Source organism: Danio aesculapii, chromosome 11 (genome assembly GCF_903798145.1).
Source record: "Danio aesculapii chromosome 11, fDanAes4.1, whole genome shotgun sequence".
NCBI classification, from domain to species: domain Eukaryota; kingdom Metazoa; phylum Chordata; class Actinopteri; order Cypriniformes; family Danionidae; genus Danio; species Danio aesculapii.
Window position 1 is genome coordinate 30,499,023 of NC_079445.1, and position 20,889 is coordinate 30,519,911.

At 34.1% G+C, this 20,889-nt stretch overlaps 1 protein-coding gene across 1 annotated transcript in view; it reads left to right on the forward strand.

Moving 5' to 3' along the window:
• The window catches only part of nhsb (Nance-Horan syndrome b (congenital cataracts and dental anomalies)), a 99,518-nt gene that overhangs the window by 68,898 nt on the left and 9,731 nt on the right, over positions 1-20,889 (forward strand). Inside the window, 3 exon segments of the mRNA XM_056468118.1 lie at positions 17,277-17,314; positions 17,316-17,430; positions 20,454-20,593. Coding sequence (XP_056324093.1) covers positions 17,277-17,314; positions 17,316-17,430; positions 20,454-20,593 — 293 coding nt within the window.

The following is a 20,889-nucleotide window of genomic DNA, read 5'->3' on the forward strand; positions in this document are numbered from 1 at the left end:
AGAGGTATGTCATTCTGTGCATTCCTTTGCAGAGCGTCCAATCAGATAATGCCGTTGTGTGTGTCTTCTTGTGGTTTACATTGCCATTCATTTTCTTATCGTGAATAATCTTTCTGTTCTGTAATTGGGACTCTATAAAATTACTGATATGCAACTGCATCTTCTTTTCAGGTTCCCCCTGTAATAGATTGCAAAAATGGCATGGGGCATTTGTTCAAATAAATTGTAATGCAATGAAGTAAACATGATATTTTTGAAGTAGAAAGACTAAAGTTATATTTATATCTGACATAAAAAACATTATGAATTTGAACAATCATTTTTTACATTGTACGTAATCCATGCGTTGCGCTTGTTTTCCTCTATCTGAGGTTGTCTTTAGCAGCTTAGCCTGCCATAGTGATGATGATGTATCTGTCACAGAGTGTCTGTCCATGTTTGGTCTGACATGTTGGAGCATGCAGTTGTTCACACTGTAAAGTGCTTTGTTGTTGCATGTTGAATTACAGCGTTGGCCATGTTGATTGATTGTTGTCTCTTTTTTTTTTTTTTTTTTTTTTGCGATGTCCTGCAGAATTATAATTTCACGAGTTCACACTTGCAATAGTTTCAGAATAAAGCGTATTTGGCGTGCTGTCCGGGGAGAGGTCTCTGAGCTCGGGGAAGACACCCCAACTCGAGTTATTCCCCTTATCAGGAAACAGAGAGGAATTGGGATTCGAGCAAAGTATCTAGCCCGGCCCAAGAACGCTCCCCCTGGGATTGTAATGCTTAAGAGGTGAGGTGATGAGGTGATAAGACAGCTTTGGTATATATAGGGGTTTGGTCAAGAACTGATTGGATAATAGAATAATTGTCAATGACGTATTTGAGACTGAAACTTCTGTGCGTGCTCCTCCCGAAATTTGTTTATAAAACATCACATTGAGATTTTGAGGATTAAAATGACATTTTGTGGACCAAAAATTGCAGTAGATCAGTGATCCATAAATATTCTATTGTAGTCCTGTTTTCATTTGCAAATTATGTAGTATGGTTTTTAAAACATAGCTCTTATCTGTTAACTTCTTGTCAATTTAATGGTTTAGTGTAATCAGACTTAGCATCACAAACAGTGCTTCATTTGAGCCTGATCTTGACGGATCCTGTTCTGGAAAATGTCAGATAGTTGTGTTTTGCGTTCAGCTAATGGATCCGGCATTAACTTGTGAGTAGTGAATACCAATCACTCTCATGGCCTACCTAAATAATATTTGTATTTTCAAAATGGCAACGAGGCAATCAAGCATATTTTCATTTTTAAAACCACGAGTAAATCTGATAATGACCTTAATCAAAGGAGATCTCGAAAGGATGAAACTGCACGAAAGGATCAAGATAGTGGGAGACAGAAACAAAACAATCTAAAGTCAACTAGAAAACATGACAGAAGAGGCAAGTGTGGGCTCTTCTTGAAGATTAGACTGAGTGAGTCATACAATTTAATTCAATTCATCTTTATTTATATAGCGCTTTTACAATGTAGATTGTGTCAAAACCGCTTAACATAGAAGTTCTAGTAAAGTCCAGATTTAATTATTCCTTTAATTAGTCATTTATTATTATTGTTGACTTGGCTCTTAATAGTGAAATGAACTGAATAGTGATTGTTCATTTGTTTTATGTTTGTAGCTACATGATTTTATTAATTATGACTGACCCATAACATTATATGGCACAAAATATTAAAAGACCGTTTAGAAATGTGATGCTCCTTCATGCGATTTCACCATTTAATGACGTCATGTTCCGGGAAAACTGAAATTGTGTGGTGGACGTCGGTCACGGTAACTTTTATTTCCGGGAATTATTCATTTACAAATTAAGCACTGATCACAAATATAAATAAAACATAAGATATATGTGACATTTTCACTCCTATATATCTATTTTTGGAACATTTTTGCAAAAACTAATTTTTATCTAACAAATTAGCTTCTGATTTTATTAAACCTATATCAGTTTTATCAATTTCCTCTTAAATGCATAGGAGGACTATTTTAATTTTAAGGAGAAATGACACTTTTGTTATAGAATAAGTTGTAATTAACTTGGCAGAAATGCTTCTCTATACATTGTATAAATAAGAAACAAAAATTCTCAATTATAAGATGCTCAGTGATAAAACAGCTATTACAAAATACATCACAGCCCTACATTTCATCTTCAAAAGGTATATGCAGAGTTTGTTATTTGATATTAGAAACTGTTTAAAGATTTGTTTCAGACCATCATGGTGTTATTTTTACAGTGAGACACTTGAGAATTCTTATGATGTGACAGTTGTACAGTAGACAATGGTTTAAAAAACTCTATTCAGTGGTGTCAGAAAGTTATGTGGACTCCATTTGTAGTACTTTTAAATGCTCATTAATAGCCATTGTCATTACGAATTACAAATTCGTCATTACGAACTACACTGTTCCAATTTGACCTTTTATGTGAAGCTGCTTTGACACAATCTACATTGTAAAAGCGCTACACAAATAAAGGTGGATTGAATTGAATTGAATTGAATACAAATTTCATGCAAAATAAATGTGAAGAATCTTTAATAAAGTACATTTAAAACGTCGTGAGGGAATTCAAATTTGGGGGAACTGTCACTTTAAGTAAATCTGAATTAAACTCCCAACACACTGGCATGAAGGAGACTTTATTAAAGCGGTTTTGTGTATGTGTGTGAGAGAGGGAAAAAAGACAGTGCTGCCCTATATCTAAACTCAACAGCCCATCTGATCTGCTTATCCTCTCTCTGAAATCTGTTTATTGCTCTCCTCTATTATTTGCAGAGGAAAAGCAGCAGAGTGAAATGGTGGTGCTAAAACAGGAATCAGATTTATAAGTAGCTTTCAAAAAATTCATCCATACCCAATATCACATTTGTAATGTTTTGGCTGTTGTACAATGAGGTTTTTTGTTGTGAAGTGGCAGTGTATGTGTGTGGATTGGTCAGCACTACAGGCAGCGGTCAGTCTTCATGCTTCAGTGGCCCTGCTATGGCTCATTTGTAAAGGTCTAGAAGTCAAGTCTCAACAGGGCTCCTCATTCTTCACCCTCCAGCCAGCAGTGGCCTCCTCAGATCAGGCTTATCTTATCACAGACTCCCTTTTAACACACGCTGGTAATAGCTTCAGGATCAACTGATATGAATTTAAGTTAATTCACATTTACGGTATGGGAGAAGGTGTTAATTACTCTTTTGAGGCTCTTTGCTATTAATTATGTTTTGTTTCTGCAATGGAGCAAAAAGGATGAGATGCAAAATTGATAAGATATTTGCAACGTTTTATCTACAAATTCTTTTTTAATTGTTTGTTTGTCATGATTCTGATTTCTCAGAATTAAAAAATTTAATTAAATATAATAAGAAATTTGAGATAAATTCAGACTTTTTAATAAAAGTGAGATATAAACTAATCTTATTATAATAAAATAAATCATGATTGTAAGATATAAATTCAGAATCAGAGGGGGAAACAACATTGAAAATGAATTAAACTTTTTTTCAGATGATTTTTTTTTCAATTTATAATGTCTGGTATAAGTTCCAAACACATTCAATAGTATATGCATTTATGTTATGCTAATAATTGTGACCCTGGAGCACAAGTATATTTTGGCAGTAGCAAAAAAAGAATTATGGCAAATTCATTATATTAATAAAAAAATTGATTAAATTGTTTGATTAAAATACTTTGTAAGTTTTCTACCATAAATATAACAAAACTCAATTTTTGATTCATAATATCCACTGCTAAGAACTTAATTTGGCCATTTTGGAGATGATTTTCTTAGAATTAATTTTTTTTAACTCTCCAGATTTTCGTGTCTTGGCCAAATATTGACATATCCAAACAAAGTACAGATCAATAGAAAATATATTCATTTAATTTAATGAAAAATGCATAAATCTCAATTTGCCGAAATTGACACTTAAGACTTTTTAACCTCAAGACTTTGAAAATGAGCTTCCATGCAGCTCTAAGTGAATGAAAACATCCAGCTGAAGTTTAAATCTGAAAGTGCACCTTGTTTAAAAATATAGATTTTTTAAAATAAAAGATTCGACTCAAAGTCGTTTAAATGATTCGTCGTTTGTCCAGATATTTTGCCTGTTCATATCGACAACGACACGAAACAATAACAATTATGAAGTATCGTATCCGGTAAAACATGAGCGCGCCTTTCCCTTCAAACGCTAGCAGAGTGTGGGTGCATGTGGGACTGATCCTGACTGAAGATCCGTTCTGGTGATTAACGCAATAACCTACTCTGCAATGGGGAATTCATTGGCCATTTGTTAAAGAAAGGATCAGAAAAGACTATTGATGTATGGCACTTTGTCAGAGCTTGACAGGAACTTTATCAGTACACAGTTCATGTATCAGTTTCTTTCTCCAGTTCACAAGTGTAAGTAAGTGCGATTAAAATTGTTGCCTCCTTGTTTTCTCTTACTTGAAAAATATGTATTTAATTGTGTTGTGTTACTTGTAATCGCTCCACGCGGCTTGTAGTGTATCTGGTTAACTCTTTATACTCAGATAACGCGTATAAAACCATGTTGAAAATGCGGCCCATGCCACTTTTTTTACAGATTTAAATGCATTTGTGAGCTCGCGATCCTCTGCCGTTTGTCATTACTATGTCCACCGTCAGCTGTTCCTACACATGTGCAGCGGTCAAGTTTCAAAATAGTTTTTGCCACTGTGTGGATTAATACAGAAGGTGTGTCGTTGGGATAATTAGGTAAAAATAAATGCATGTTATACATAAGACAATGAAAGTGTTTTTTGACCTTGTATGCATATCAATGCATATTGTTGTTGGAGACCCCCAAAACCAAAATATTATATTTTTTAATGCATAATAGGGGCTCTTTAAATATTTTTTAAAGGATTCTAAAATAAATTGGAAAATGTGATGTATCCTTGATTCTTCATTAAAAGGAAAGATGAAAAGATCATTTCCCACTAAATTCATAAAAACAATTAATAATTCTAATATTACATTTACAAGTGTTTTAATATTATTGGGTACTTAAAATTATCCAGGTCACACAAGGTTCAAGTGATGCAAAGATTGAGATCCCCTGCTGTAGAGGGAAGGAAAGTGCTGCTCAAAGCTGCCCAGATATATTGATATTTGTAGTCTACAGAGTTGTTAGTGCAGTGTAGTGTCAGTGGGTATTAAGCGCTCATGCAGAGGGACCAGCTGTGAGTCTCCCAGCCCCCATCATATACACAGACACACTGAATGTCCAACAGCCTTCCGTTAGCCCAAACAATGCAGCTTATCATTCATCAGTTAGTGCATGAGTGTTTCTCATATTTCTGGTGAAATGTTTTTAATATCAAGTCTACCAATAGATCAATCCATTATTTGATCTTCTGCAGCAAGATCTCAGCAGTGTCTTTCTCTGAGCTCTGTTGGGCAAGGTTGACCTAGATTCAGCCATGCTAGCGCTCTGACTGCTAATGACTAGAGCATCTGTATTAATAAAAGAAGAACTGCAACTGATCATTTGTGTAGCGTCAAAATATCCTTTGTTTGAATATCTTTGAATGAGCTCACATTTGGATTTAAAAAAAAATGCTTATACTGTTTAGCATTAAGGTATGTAAATGTTCTTTAAATTTGCAAGTGTACCTGTGGGCTATTTAATGTAGTCTGATATTGTTTATAGCTTGCTGTTTTTGAGACATTCTCAATATGTTGGCAGCCATATTGAAACATAGACTCATTTTGAAAATGTAGCCCTATATACATTTCTGGAGATTGCGAATTATGTAGCCAGCTGTACGTATGGCTGCATTTCATCTTTCATCGATATTTTCATCGATCTCTACGGGGCTGTATGATGCCGTTTTTTTTTCACGCTCACCATCTGAAAGCTTACCTCCGTAAGGACGGCTTTTCCGCTGTTACCAGTTTGTTCAGTAGGTCTCCATGTATGTCAGCGGGCTTGAGACACAGAGAGAAGATGAACACGATGACAGGGTTTGAGTGCGGCAAAGAAGCGGGTAAGAAAAAAACAGAAGCCAAAAAATAAAATAAACAAGTAAATAACAGGGTGAGAATGTGGTTAAATCTTAAATCTTTTCTTTTTCTGGATTGCTTTTGAAAACTGTCGGTTGTGTTTAGCGAAGGAGGAGGGTGGGTCAGTCGATCGGTCATTGATCGGAGTCAGTCATTCAGTTAGTGTAACAGTCAGTCGACATCGGCCTCTGCTGTATTTACGCGATAACAGCAGGTGCGAATGGCACTCGCGAGAGAAATTTGAGATCTCAAAAAGCATACACAGCAGCCTCTGGTGGATTCGTGAAAACAAAAACTGCAAAAAAGTAGCTCCTGGGATGTATTTGGCACCCTCCAGAAAAGTATATAGCGGTACGTTTTCAAAATGAGCCTGGGTTGCCATATTGACATAGGCTGAAAATGTAATTAGTTTTATTGACATTAACCTTATTATTATGATTAAAAATGTTACCATTGAACACAAAACCAGGCATAAGTATAATTTTTTTTTTTTGGAAATTAAGATGTGTGCATTATCTAACAGTTGAACAAATTAGCTTTACATTAATGTATATTATTTATTGTTTATTAGGATAGGACACTGTTTGACCGAGATATGACTTTATGAAAATATTGAATCTGATGATTTCAAAAAAATAATAAATATATTGAAAAAATTGCCTTTAAAGTTGTTCAGATGAAGTTCTTAGCAATGCACATTAGTAATGATAAAATAGTTTTATATAGAAGGAAATGTACAAATATTTTTTTTAATTAAACACAATTCTTAATATTCCAACCCAGGCTCATTCTGAGAACGTAGTCCCAGGGACGTTTCTGGAGACCGCAAAATACGTCCCGGGAGGTACGTATTTTTGCAGTTTTTGTTTTCGCGAATCCGCGAGAGGCCGCTGTGCGCGCTTTTTCCCGCGCCGTTTTCGCGTAAACCTGCTAGTGGCTGCTGTCGAATGACCTTCCGCCTGTCTGCCTGGATGACAGAATGATTGACTGTGCGACCGGCCAATCGGCTGACCCACCATCCTCTGTCCCTAAACCCATCCAACGACGATTCACAAAAGCCGTCCAGAAAAAGAAAAGCCCTCATCTGATTTTTACCTCGTTTTCGGATTTTGACCACATTCTCACCCTGTGACAAACTTGTTCGCTTCATTTTTTGGATTTTGTTTTTGTTTTCTTACCTGATTTCTGGAACTGCTCTTCCCCGGACTCGAACCCGGTCGTCGTCGTCATCGTGGTCATCGTGGTCAGCCCCTCTCTGTGCCTCGAGTCCGCCAGAGTACACGAAGAGCTAACCGGACAAACTAGTTGCAGCGGGAAAGCCCTCCACACGGAGGCGAGCGGCCGGCTGGTCTCCAGAAACGGTCTCCAGAAACGTCCACGGGACTACATTCTCAGAATGAGCCTGGGTTGCAATATTCTGATGATTTTTTGGTATAAGAGATAAATCTATAATTTTGACTAATATAATTTTTGGCAAGTCCCTGCAATATAATGGTTTTGTGGTCACAAAATAGAGCCAAATGACCATGGGACCTCACTTAAGATTATAGGTATTTTGTTTCTTTATTTTGTTTTGTTGTGTTTGAAAAAATCCTATTTAGGGTTTTTTCTGATAGATCATTAACAAATCTGTACTATCAGCCAAAAATCACATTCTATGACTGCCTAAATTAGGTCGATCTCACAAATCGTTTGCAAATTTACTATATTAAAAAAATGCGAGGACCAGGGTTATAAAAGTTAAATGTTTGAGGCAAAGTGATCAAAAAAGGGCACCTAGTGTAGTAGTTTCGTATAGAATCTCTAGTATTAGTTTCCTTTAGTATGGAATTGTGATGTTTTGTAAACAGTATTGTGGTTGTATATTCTATACTTGTATAACAGTGTACATCTTGGTGTTTTATTATTTTAATTAGATTTTTTTCTTACCATATTGCCCTTTTGTACTCCTAATTAGGAATTTGTCAGTACTTTTCTTTGCCTTGCTGCTGGCAGAGTCCTGACTCACATTGCTGACTGTGCACCTGCTGGAGACAGAAAGAAGTAGAGAGAGAGAGAGAGAGAAAGTGAGAGAGAGAGCAGCTCTTCAAGTCTTGCTGTAGTGCGAGCAGAATCCTTCAGTCCTTTATTCTGTATGATCAGTCTAGGGAGAGATGGGGAACTCTCAGAGGAAGATACCTGGCTGTGGCTTAAAAAAGAGGAGGAGGACAAAGAGAGGTAGTAAAAACACAGGCCAGAGAGGAGGAACAACAGGTAAGACGGCTAGATTTTAGACAAGGAGAGTGATCTGGGTTTCCTGCAGAGGTGAATGCAGGTATTTATGAATGCGAATATACTGTACAACATATCCATGGCTTTAACCTTTCAACTTGTTTAGCTTGCAATCTGGTGCAATTATGCTGCAGCGTACTAAGCATTGACCTCTTTACATGAATTGAACTCTCCTCTCAGAATCAACTGCGGTCTTACTGCACTGAATATTGAGACCTAATACTTTTTTTTTGTTATGTATATGCATGAAAAATATAAAAGTAGAAACAAGCTTTGGACCATTATATTACATCATGCTATGTGCAACTTTACAATGTTACAAAGCATGATTCCTCTGATTTGAACTCATTTGCAATAGAATGATGTGTCCAGGATTGCATTGGGAATGGTTAAAGTGGAGGTCATGTATGTTGTGCCGCATGGAGATCAGTGATAGTGCAGAGCAGGAGCAATTGAATAGCAGAGGTGCTGAGTAATAGAGTCTGTTCACCGCATTCACACATCATTACAGCACTCGTCCTAATGGAGGAGTGGGAGAGGCTGGGCTTAGATCGAAACTTCTGTTATACAGTTAGCAGATAATTAATGGGAGATTGTTTTATGTGAAATCTGAAATTGAATACTTCTCTCCCTGTGATATAGTAGACAAAAATAGTATGCCAAATAAGAAGTATTTATAGTACTTGTAAATCAGTAGATGTAAATTACTTGGATGATATTACGCACCTCTGGTGCAGTTCTGAAGTGTGACAAGTTTACTATCCCAAAATGCCTCAGGAGAGGATTTGTGAGTGACAATGAAGCAATGCAACTGACACTGGTAGGTCAGGCGTCAACGTGTCAGATGTAGTTTGTCCAAATATCATTTACATTACCCATATTCATACTATCTAGAATGTGGAGTAAGTTCATATTTAGGACCTTTTCAGACATGCAGTGCAATTTCAGACATGAAAAAGGTTCAACATAGGCTCATTCTGAAAACCTAGCCTTATATACATTTCTGGAGATTGCGAATTATGTAGCCAGAGGAACGTATGGCTGCATTTCATCTTTAAAACGAACGTTACGGGGCGGTATGATGCCGTTCCTTTTTGCGCTTACTAGCTGACCGCTTACCTCCATATGGACGGCTTTCGCGCTGTTACCAGTCTGTCCAGTTAGCTCGCCATGTACGTTGTCAGACTTGAGACGCAGAGAGGAGTTGACCACAACAACAGGGTTCGAGTACGGCAAAGAAAGGTTCCAGAAAGCGGGTAAAGCAAAAACAGAAGCCAAAAAATAAAATAAAGTAAATAACAGGGTGAGAATGTGGTAAAATCTGAAAACATGGCAAAAATCAGTCGAGGGCTTTTCTTTTTCTGTATTGCTTTTTAAAACTGTTGGTTGTGTTTAGGGAAGTGGGTGGGCGGGTCTATCTGTGCTTTTAAAAACACTATTGGTTGGGTTTAGGAAAGGAGGAGGGTGGATCAGTCGATTGTTCAGTCAGTCAGTCATTCAGTTAGTCAGTCAAAAGTGGTCTCTGGTGGATTTACACGAGAACAGTAGGCACTAATGGCACTTTCGAGAGAAATTTGAGATCTCAAAAAATGTTCACTTCAGCCTCTGGTGTATTCGCGAAAACAAAAACTGCAAAAAAGCGTACCTCCTGGGACATATTTGACATTATCCAGATATGTATATATGGGTGCGTTTTTAGAATGAGCCTGGGTTGAAAGTAGGGGTGTCAAAATTAATTGTTTTTTCGGTGCACCGCGATGCAGACGGGGACAATTCGATATCGGTTCAGAAACAGATCATAACCGGTTATTACGTACTGACATCATTTATTATTTATGTGCAATGTCGCAGTAGAATACTATGGCGAAGGAGGCAAGGGCGAGTAAATAATACGCTCCTACTACTTAAAAGGTACAGGTAGATAATTATGCAAAGTTCAAGTGCTTGTGAGTTTGCTGGAGTCTTTTATTGACACTGAGGAAGGCACAGCACAGGAGCCGCTATTTCACTACTAGGGAGAAATGCTGAAAAAATCCATCTCTGCCTCTCTCTCACTTTGGACATTTGACCCGGTGGCGTGTCCGTGAGGTAATTTTTCCTCTCCTCTTGGCTGTTAAAGCGATACTTGTGGATCCAGACACAAACCGAGGTGCAAGTTTTGTCCACTGTGTCTATTATGGATTACCTGTGATAACAGCATATATGCACTAACAGTATATACTGTAACCGCAGCTGTTCTTCTCGCATCACTCATCGGTGAACAGCGCTTTCATTTCTAAAGCCAATCGCAGCCCTTTCTGTTGAGCTGGTGAAGACAATGACCAATTATATGGGTGTAAGACCTCGCTTGACAGGGCTCAAAAAGCAAGCAGGATAATATTGACATTAGTTTATTTGCTATAAAAGCTCATGTTGTTCTGTGCATGTATTGGAGTTTTGTTTGATACATTTAAAAAGAGTGTTTTTTGAGCAGGTAAAATTAAAGGTACAGTACATATATCTGACTGCTTGTATTAAAAGACAAAATTGGATTACAAATAATATATAAATCTTAATAAATTTATAGATTTTAATCCAAAAAATTTCTTGTGTTGTAAAGAAAAAATTTCGTTGTGTATGGAAAACATCGTCAATGCACCGTAACGCACCGTAATGCACCGAGATACCAAATTGAACCAAATCGATGGCATGATAATCGTAACCGAACCGTGAGACCAGTATAGGTTCACACCCCTAGTTGAAAGTGTTAGGGTAAACTCATCTTTTCCACCATCTTGGATTGATTTTTTCTTTTCAATAAAGATGTTGTAGTTCATTCTGGGATTGTCTTTGGAAGTAACATATTTGTATTGGCGTTCCTAAAAACGAGTCTTAAATTAAAAAAAAAAAAACGTGTTATGAGTTATATGCTTGTTATAAGCATGTCATAATTTTAATAATAGTCCACGTATTCTGCTAAGTATATTGTTAAATTTATATATCTATATATATATTAGAAATCTAGCTTTACTAATTGCTTCATGCTTACACTGATTACACAGATAAAGGGAAAAAGTTTGTGTGTTTTATCTTGAGCAAACTGATTTGGTGTGCTTATATCTGGTTTACTGGTACTCTAGTTTGACACTGAAGTCAGGGGATTTCCCATATTGCTAACAGAACCAAAAAAAGAAACCCCCAGGAAAATTTAATAAGGTGCTTAAACAACTGAAAACCAAAAGTGGCCCAGAGACAAAATATTACTAGACATTTTATCAATAGGAGCCTCTTCATTTCAACTGAAGCGTGAATGCTTTTAATCCAGATTTACATTCCTCACACTGGCTCAGGTCTGAATCCATCAGTATTAAGTCCATCAGATGTCTTGATGAGACAAGCGGTTAAAGCCACTGAAATATTTAGCTGACATTTTTGTATAACATGTCTTTATTAAATTTATTAAGGTTTTACAATAAACCTAACCCCAATACCCAAAAACATACCAGGATTAAGGAAAACTAATCAAATTAATTGTACTGAATTAAAAATAAAATAATAATCATTAAAAAACAAACAAATATTAAAAAATTTAAATTAAAAAATCTAATTAAACACCAATTTGCATTCAACAACTTCCAAAGCTTCTCTCAATTTTTCACAAAGTTCAAAAACATCTCCCAAATATCACAAAATTTAGAGGATTTTTGTTTTCTTATTACATGTGTGAGCTTTTCAAGAGCCAACCATGTTATTAGGTTTCTCAGTCAAAGTCCAGTGGAGAGGCGATTCACTTTAGCTGACATTTCTGTTTTCTACAGCCAGCTGACTGAAATAATTGAATAATTTATGGATTGTGAAGTTACCTCATTTTATTTAATTGTGTGTTGATCAATTGAATTATTGTTACACTGCATGGCATTTTAGTGTCTGTCTTCTGTACATTCTGGTAAAAATATATAATGAATATACATTGTAAAACCAAACAGTCAACTTTATCAAATGGAATGAGTGTAGTTAACTCAAAATTGACTGAAAGTTAATTCTACTCATTTGAAAAGAGTTTTAAACTCAGTGTTGAAGGTAATGAGTTAATTAAATACCTCATTACTTCAACTTAAATTGAGTAAGTTCACAATACTCATTAGGATTAGTTTTTGAACTTAAATTGTTTGTTGCAGTTGGTTTCCTCAAATGGTGTGAGTTACCGTAACCTTTTGGGGTTTTACAGTGTATAATTAAATTAAATCTGATGTTTGAGGAAAAAAATCTCTTTCACCCAAAATGCATTGCAACTGTGAAAATGTATATATTTTTTGTCATCAGTCATCTCATCATTGGCAGCACGATGGCTCAGTGGTTAGCACTGTCGCCTCAAAGCAAGAAGGTCACTGGTTTAAGTCTCAGCTTCACTAGTTGGCATTTCTGTGTGGAGTTTGCATGTTCTCCCTGTGTTGGGATTGGGTTTCCTGTGGGTGCTCAGGTTTCCCCCCAGTTCAAAAAATTGGGTTAACAAAATTAGCCATAGTGTATGAGTGTGAGTGTATGAGTGTATCCCAGTACTGGAAGTGCACCCGCTGCCTAAAACATATGCCGGAATAGTTGGTGGGTCATTCCGCTGTGGTGACCCCTGTTAAAAAAGGGAATAAGCTGAAAAAATGAATGAATGAATGTCTCATTATTTCTCAGTACAGATTATCTTTACACATAAAAATACATCTATCAGTGTAAAACGTAGATATCAGGTTTGCATTGCTGAGTGAAATCACTCAAAACATTGAATGGATCTCTGGTTGTGGTCAGAGTTAAGGCTATAGAAAGGACTTTATAGAAACCTACTTATATTTGGTTACCAGATGTGTGTGCATGCGTGTGTGTGTGTGAGATACTTTTCTTTCAGTCAAACTAAGACTGTTATTGTCATGGTTTACATCACGGTTAATAAGCGCTTAAATGTTTTCGTTCGCTTTCTGAAATATGAGACCCCTTTTGGGCATCCTCTCAGAAATTGAAAAGAAAAAAAAACATATTCCCAGAGCTTGAATGCCATTTCTGTTTTGTGTTACACTTCAGAGTAAATCTGTCCTATGGCTTTTGTTCCATTCACATAGAACAAAGGGTCTGTAGCCATAAACTGCAGTGTTTTTATAAGCGTCCATCATGATCAGCTCTCTGTGGTCTTCTGAGGTCACGTTTACACTAGTGCTTATTCAATTTAAAACACATCTTTTGCTACATTTTTGCCTGGCATCCACATTACTCAAGAGTTTTTGACCCTCAAAAGTTTTTGACCCTTGGACACTTTTGGAAACACTGCAGATCCTGTTTGAAATTCTGGCATTGCATTTTAAGCGTATACAAAGCAAATGCTAAATTTTGAAATCAGAGGCCTACATTCACTTTGGATTTGGATTATTGTGCCCTTACCTGATTCGTCAAGACCTGATCATATGACCATTACATTGGGTTTTGTTTGTTTTTGTGCACTTCAATTCACTTCATGATCTTGTATGTTGTCTTTATTTTAAAATGCACACAACTAAAAGTACAGTTGAAGTCAGAATTATTAGCCCCCCTGAATTATTAGCCCCCCTGTTTATTTTTTCTCCCAATTTCTGTTTAAAGGAAAGACGATTTTTTTTCAACACATTTCTAAACATAATAGTTTTAGTAACTCATCTCTAATAACTGATTTATTTTACCTTCGCCATGATGACAGTAAATAATATTTTACTAGATATTTTTCAAGACACTTCTATACAGCTTAAAGTGACATTTAAAGGCTAAACTAGGTTAATTCGGTTAACTAGGCAGGTTAGAGTAGTTAGGCAAGTTATTGTATAACGATGGTTTGTGCTGTAGACTATCAAAAAATTTTTCTTATTAGGGCTAATAATTTTGACCTTAAAATGGTTCAAGAAAATTGAAAACTGCTTTTATTCCAGCTGAAATAAAAACTAATATAACTTTCTTCAGAAGAAAAAATATTATCAGACATACTGTGAAAATTTCCTTGCTCTGTTAAACATCATTTGCGAAAGATTTTAAAAAAAAAACAGCGGAATAAACCACCAACTTATCCAGCACGTTTTTACAAAGCATATGCCCTTCCAGCTGCAAACCCATCACTGGGAAACATACATATACACTTGCATTCACACACAAACACTACGGACAATTTAGCCTACCCAATTCACCTGTACCGCATGTCTTTGGACTGTGGGGGAAACCGAAGCACCCGGAGGAAACCCACGCGAGAGAGAGAGGGAGAACATACACCTCCACACAGAAATGCCATCTGACCCAGCCAAGGCTTGAACCCGCGACCTTCTTGCTGTGAGGCCAACAGCACTAACTACTGTGTCGCCCCGTGTAACATTTAGTTAAGAAAAGTTGGATAGTTGAATTTAAAGGGCACATATTATCCCTTTTTCAATGTTAAGGAAAGTCTTTTGTGTCTCCAGAAAGTGTCTGTAAAGTTTCAGCTCAAAACACCCATCAGATTATTTATTATACTTCTCAGAATATTGGAACTTTCTGGTTTGAACACAATGTAGCTGTTTTTGTTGCCTGTGCCTTTAATGCTAGTTCTCCCCACCCACCAATCCTGCTGTATTTGTATTGCGTTATGTTAATGTACAAAATAAAACTGATGGCACAATATGCCTCCTCAATTGTAAGTCGCTTTAAAATAAAATAAATGACTAAATGTAAATAACTTGTGTTTCATTTTTGATTTCTATGTATAATAAATATGAATTATTATTTGAAAGCTGCTTTATGCCTCTGATGTGTGTTTTTAGCTCATGTAGTGTGATTTGAGATCTATTCTTGTCTAGTTTGGACAAGGATCATTTTCATTTTAAAATGCTGCATTAAAACGAAACACGCAGAAGTGTAAACGTGGTCTTAGACAGGAAATGCGTTTGTGGTTTTATTGTGCTGATGGCAGGCTGATAAGGATCTGCTAATTGGTTGTAAATGAGATATGAAGGGTTGCTTGGATACAGATGACTCTGGGTAGTTGAAGGGAACCGGTGCACGTTGAATACTGATGGGCAGATGCTCCTTTATAGAGGAGATGAGCAAACAGGAAGCTGAGGAAAAGAGAGAGAGAGAGCGAGAAAACACTGATGAAGCTGTCTTTCACCTTACTCTACCTACAATGTGATTTGTTGTCCTGTAATTTATGATATTAAGTACAGGGAATTAATATGGAAACATGCACTTCCGTTCAAAAGTTTGGGGCTGGTAAGATTTGTTGTGTTTTTCTTTTTTGCTCATTAAGCGAGCATTTATTTAGTCAGGACTACAGGAGAAACGTTATTGTAAAATACTGTTGCAATCATTTTATTCTAATGTCACTAACTATTTTAACTAACTATTGAAGTTTTAATGGTTTGAGTTAGGGATGTGCAATATATCGTTTCAGCATCGTTATCGCAATGTGCGAATATGCAATAATCAGAATCTCCTATTTTGATTTGTGATTATAATTAACCAGGAAATAGTTTAACAGCAATAAAAATAAGTTTAACCCAACTACAGTGATCAAATTTATTTTTAAGACGTGACTATAAGATTTCAAGCTAGTTTGAACTGTTTGGACACAAAAAGTTATAAAATTTGGAGCTTTAATCAAATATTATTGATATTTTTTATTGCAATGAAGACTATACAAGGTTGTTTTACATTTGATGACATTGTTATTTTAAAATGTAACTCAATACTGTTTAAATATCCACAAAACCATAAAGCACCCGTCAATTTAGCCTTTATCTTTCTTCTTTTGTATTCATTTATGCTTGTCATTTGTTTATGCATAATAAACACACTCCTTACAAAATTATCACAATGTAAAATTATGAATTCTTTCTTTGTAGAGTTATTAAAATTGTCTCATGAAATTACATTAATATCACTACATATATTGCAGAAAGACAAATTATAGCAATGTCAGTTTTTTTTCTTTCCAGTATCGTGCAGCCCTTGTTTGAGTTAATTTATTAGTTAGCATGTTTTTTCCATTTCTATTTTTAGTTTTGTCATTTTGACTTTTTTTACTCTGTTGAGTTCGAATGAATTTTGTGTTGCTTATATAACAAAAGTGTATTGACCTATTTAAAAATGCAAAAAAATTCTGAAACCTTTACTAACATTAACAGGAATAGAAATAAGTAATATTTATTATACTACTAATAATAATTAATAATTATACTACTACTGCTACTTATAATAATAATAATAATATTAATCATAATAATAGTCTGATTATAGTTTTATCATTTTTAATTTATTCTTTTTAGTTCATTAAGTTAAATAAGAACTCTTTGCTTACTAGCTGAGACTAAAAACTAAATGACTAAATGAAACTAAATTCATTAAACATTGATTTTATTTCAAGCAACAAATATGTGTTTAAATTTTTGGTTTTAGTTAAATATAGTTTTCCTGTCTGTAAGATCATCTTCAGGCAGGAATGTTCAAGAATCATTTTGTGTCACAATAATCCTTCAGAATTCATATTAATACACGGAGCTGCTGCTTAAGGAAAATGTATGACTAATATTAATATTAGGATTTGTTTTTTGGTGCATAGAATATTTTTTAGTTTATTTGTAATAAAAAAGTCATTTTTAACCTTCTAAATCTGTCCATTTTGATTGATGTGCCATGTATTTAATGCATCCGGCTGTCAGTTTTGATTTATGCCTCATTATTTAATGCATCCTTGGTGAAATGATTAATTTCTTACATAAAAACCCCAATTTTTTTCAGTTGTAATGTTCATCACAAACAAATGATAAATAGCATCATTTTACAAAATTCGTGGCATTTCGATTATGTCCAATATGACATTTGTGGCGCAATAATTTATTTATTTAATTATAATAGGAATCCTGATTTCATCCAAATTTCTGAGCTTGTCATTTTTTCTGTCTTGTGTCCAGCGGTTTCGAATCTGGACATTGAGAGTAAACTGACGTCCCCACTATCAGGCTCCATGGCATCAGCAACACAACCTGTTCCACACTTGCACACGACCAGCGTGTCTGGAGGAGCTGCACCGACATGCAAAGCTCAACCTGCGGGCGCTGCACAGAGGTACTGATGGGTCTTCTGGCTCTCTTTGTGTGTGTGTGTCTATATATTTGTTTATAAATACATTCATCTGCCAGAAATATTTTTCATCTGAAACCATTATTGTTCTTGTTAATTAAATATTCTTTTTTCAATTATAAAAAAACACAACTATAAATAAATATTTCCATAATATTACTGCACCATACATTTTTTAATAATAAAAAACTATTTCACCCATCATTAAACTATTATTTTTCTTATTAATATTTTATATTATTTAATCCAATTAAAATAAAACAAAGCTACAAACAAATAAGTCTGTAATATTGTTGCACATTATAGTATTTGTAAATTAAAAATTCTTGATATAACAATAATAATTGTTACTATTGTTATTTTAGGCAACAATAATAAAATTTCAAAATTGATTTATAAGATATAAATATTTTTTAATCCAATTATAAAAATTAAACAGCTATAAACAAATATTTTTAATAATATTATTGCAGGATAAATTATTTAATAATAAAAAATTGTTTCACCACTCATGAAACTGTTATTTTTCTTATTAAAATTTTATATTATTTAATCCATTTATAAATATAAAACAAAACTACAAACAAATGTCTATAATATTGTTGCATATTGTAGTATTCGGAATAAAAGTCATTCATATAATAATAATAGTTGTTATTATTGCTTCATAATTATTATTATTTTAGGTAACAACAATAACATTTCAAAAATATGTTTAAATCTTAAAAAGATACTTAATCTGATTTTATTATTTATTCCAATTACAAAAATGTAACAGCTATAAACAAATATTTCTACAATATTATTTCTCTGTAAAGTAATTTATATTGAAAAATAATTTTACCAGTCATGAAACTATTAATCATCTTACTAATATTTTATATTATTTAATTGCATTTTAAAAATAAAAGAAAACTTCAAAGATATATGGCTACAATACTGTACAGTGTAGTATTTAAAAATTAAAATGGTTTGTATAACAATATTTCATTAATTATTTTGTATTTTAAGTAACAATAAGATTTCAAAAATATATATTTAATATCTTAAAAAGATACTTATTAATATTTTTGTTTAATCCAATTATAAAAATGAAACAACTATAAACAAATAGTTTCACCCTTCATGAAACTATTATTCTTCTTATTAATATTTTATATTATTTAATCCAATTGCAAAAATAAAACAAAGCTACAAACCAATATGCCTATAATGTTGTTGCACATTGTAGTATTTGAGAGTAAAAATCATTTATATGACAATAATAATAATAATAATTTCATAATTATAATTATTTTATGTAGCAACAATACATTGTCAAAAATGATATTTTAAGATTTTAAAAAGATACTTATTTATAAATTTTATTTAATCCAACTGTAAAAATGAAACAACTATAAACAAATATTTTTATAATATTATTGGAGCATAACTTATTTAATAATAAAAAATAGTTTCACCGCTCATGAAACTGTTCTTTTATTAAGATTTTTATATTTAACTTTATTTTTTTTATATTTCTTTTTATATAGATTTTTTATTTAATCCAATTACAAAAATAAAACAAAGCTACAAACAAATGTGTATATAATATACTACAATGTAGTATTTGAATAAAAATCATTTATGTAACAATTATTATTATTATTATTATTATTTCATAATTTTTATTATTTTATGTAACAATACATTTTAAAATATGATATTTAAAATCTTAAAAAGGGGCAGCACGGTGGCGCAGTGGGTAGCACATTTGCCTCACAGCAAGAAGGTCACTGGTTCGAGCCTCGACTGGGTCAGTTGGCATTTATGTGTTGAGTTTGCATGTTCTCTTCGTGTTGACGTGGGTTTCCTCTGGGTGCTCCACTTTCCCCCACAAGTCCAAAAACGTGGTATAGGTGAATTGGGTAAGCTAAATTGTTCGTAGTGTATGTGTATGAATGTAAGAGTGTATGGATGTTTCCCAGTGATGGGTTGCAGTTAGAAGGGCATCCGCTTCGTAAATGTGCTGTATAAGTTGGCGATAAGTATCTTAAAAAGTTACTTATCATATATATTTTTTTGTCAATTATAAAAATGAAGCAACAATAATCAAATATTTCTACAATATTATTGCACCGTAAAGTGTTTAATAATGGAAAATCATTTCACCAGTCATGAAGCTATTATTCATCTTACTAATATTTTATATTATTTAATTACATTTTAAAAAATAAAAGAAAACTACAAATATGTCTATAATATTGTTGCATGGTGTAATATTTGAAAATAAAAAAGCATTTATATAACAATAATAATTGTTATTATTTCATAATTATGTAACAACATCTTCACTTATTATATATTATTATATATACGGTTTGATTTAATTTATCTGTATTAAATATTAGATCATCTATCTGTGGATATTGGACTGGTGAAGGCGTTGAAGAATCGAAAACTCCACCTTATAACGCCTTCAGAGCAGATGTTAGGAGAATTTGTTGGTTCATACTGCCACCTTGTGTTGAAATGATGAATCCTGACTTGGCATGCCTCAAGTTCAGTGTGAACTATCATAGCATAATTTATACTCTCTTTTTTGAATCAATCTGACTTTCATTGAATTACACATAAAACGTTACCAGAACATTGGTTGTAAGTTTCCAGCAAATACATTATAGGACTCTGTACATGAACTATTGAGTTAGTTTGCAGTCTGTAAACTAACTATAAATCACACTACAACTGAGACTGACATTTTATCAAATTAACATTTGCTTATCCTTAGGTGCTTTTCTGTTAAAATAAAAATATTTTTAAAAGCAGGCAGCCATTGACATCCACATCAATAGTAAAGTAAAAATCCTATTGAAGTCTATGGTTACTGGTTTCCAACATTCTTCAAAATATCTTCTGTTGAGTTTAACAGAAAAGCACCTGAGGATAAGCAAATGTTAATTTTGGGTTGGTCTCTGGCTCTGGCTCTGGCTCAAGTGTGTATGTGTATGTGTGTGTGTACTTCACAGACCAGCAGCAGCGCCAGCGTTCAACCAGCAGAGAGCGCAGTCGGGTCACTATATCAATATCTGTGGCACCGCCAATGCCAACCTTCCCTTCAACTCACAAACTCAAACGGCGAGAGCAGAGAGGTCGACATTCACGCATGGTAAGACACACACAAACATGTAGAGCAGCTCTAATGTCATACGCTTGTTGAGACATCACATGTTCAAACGCTCTATCAGACGGCAAATGCGGGAAACGAATGATACTAATAATACGACACTCAAAAAATGATGTTTGCTGTTCAAACTTCTTATTTAAAATGAGCTGAAACTACACAATTCTTGATTTTTTTGGAGGGACAACATAACTCTTATGTTCAATCCACTTAAATTAAATAGGATACAACACCAAATCGATTGTGTGGAATCCAGCATTTTTACAGTGTATTGACAATCG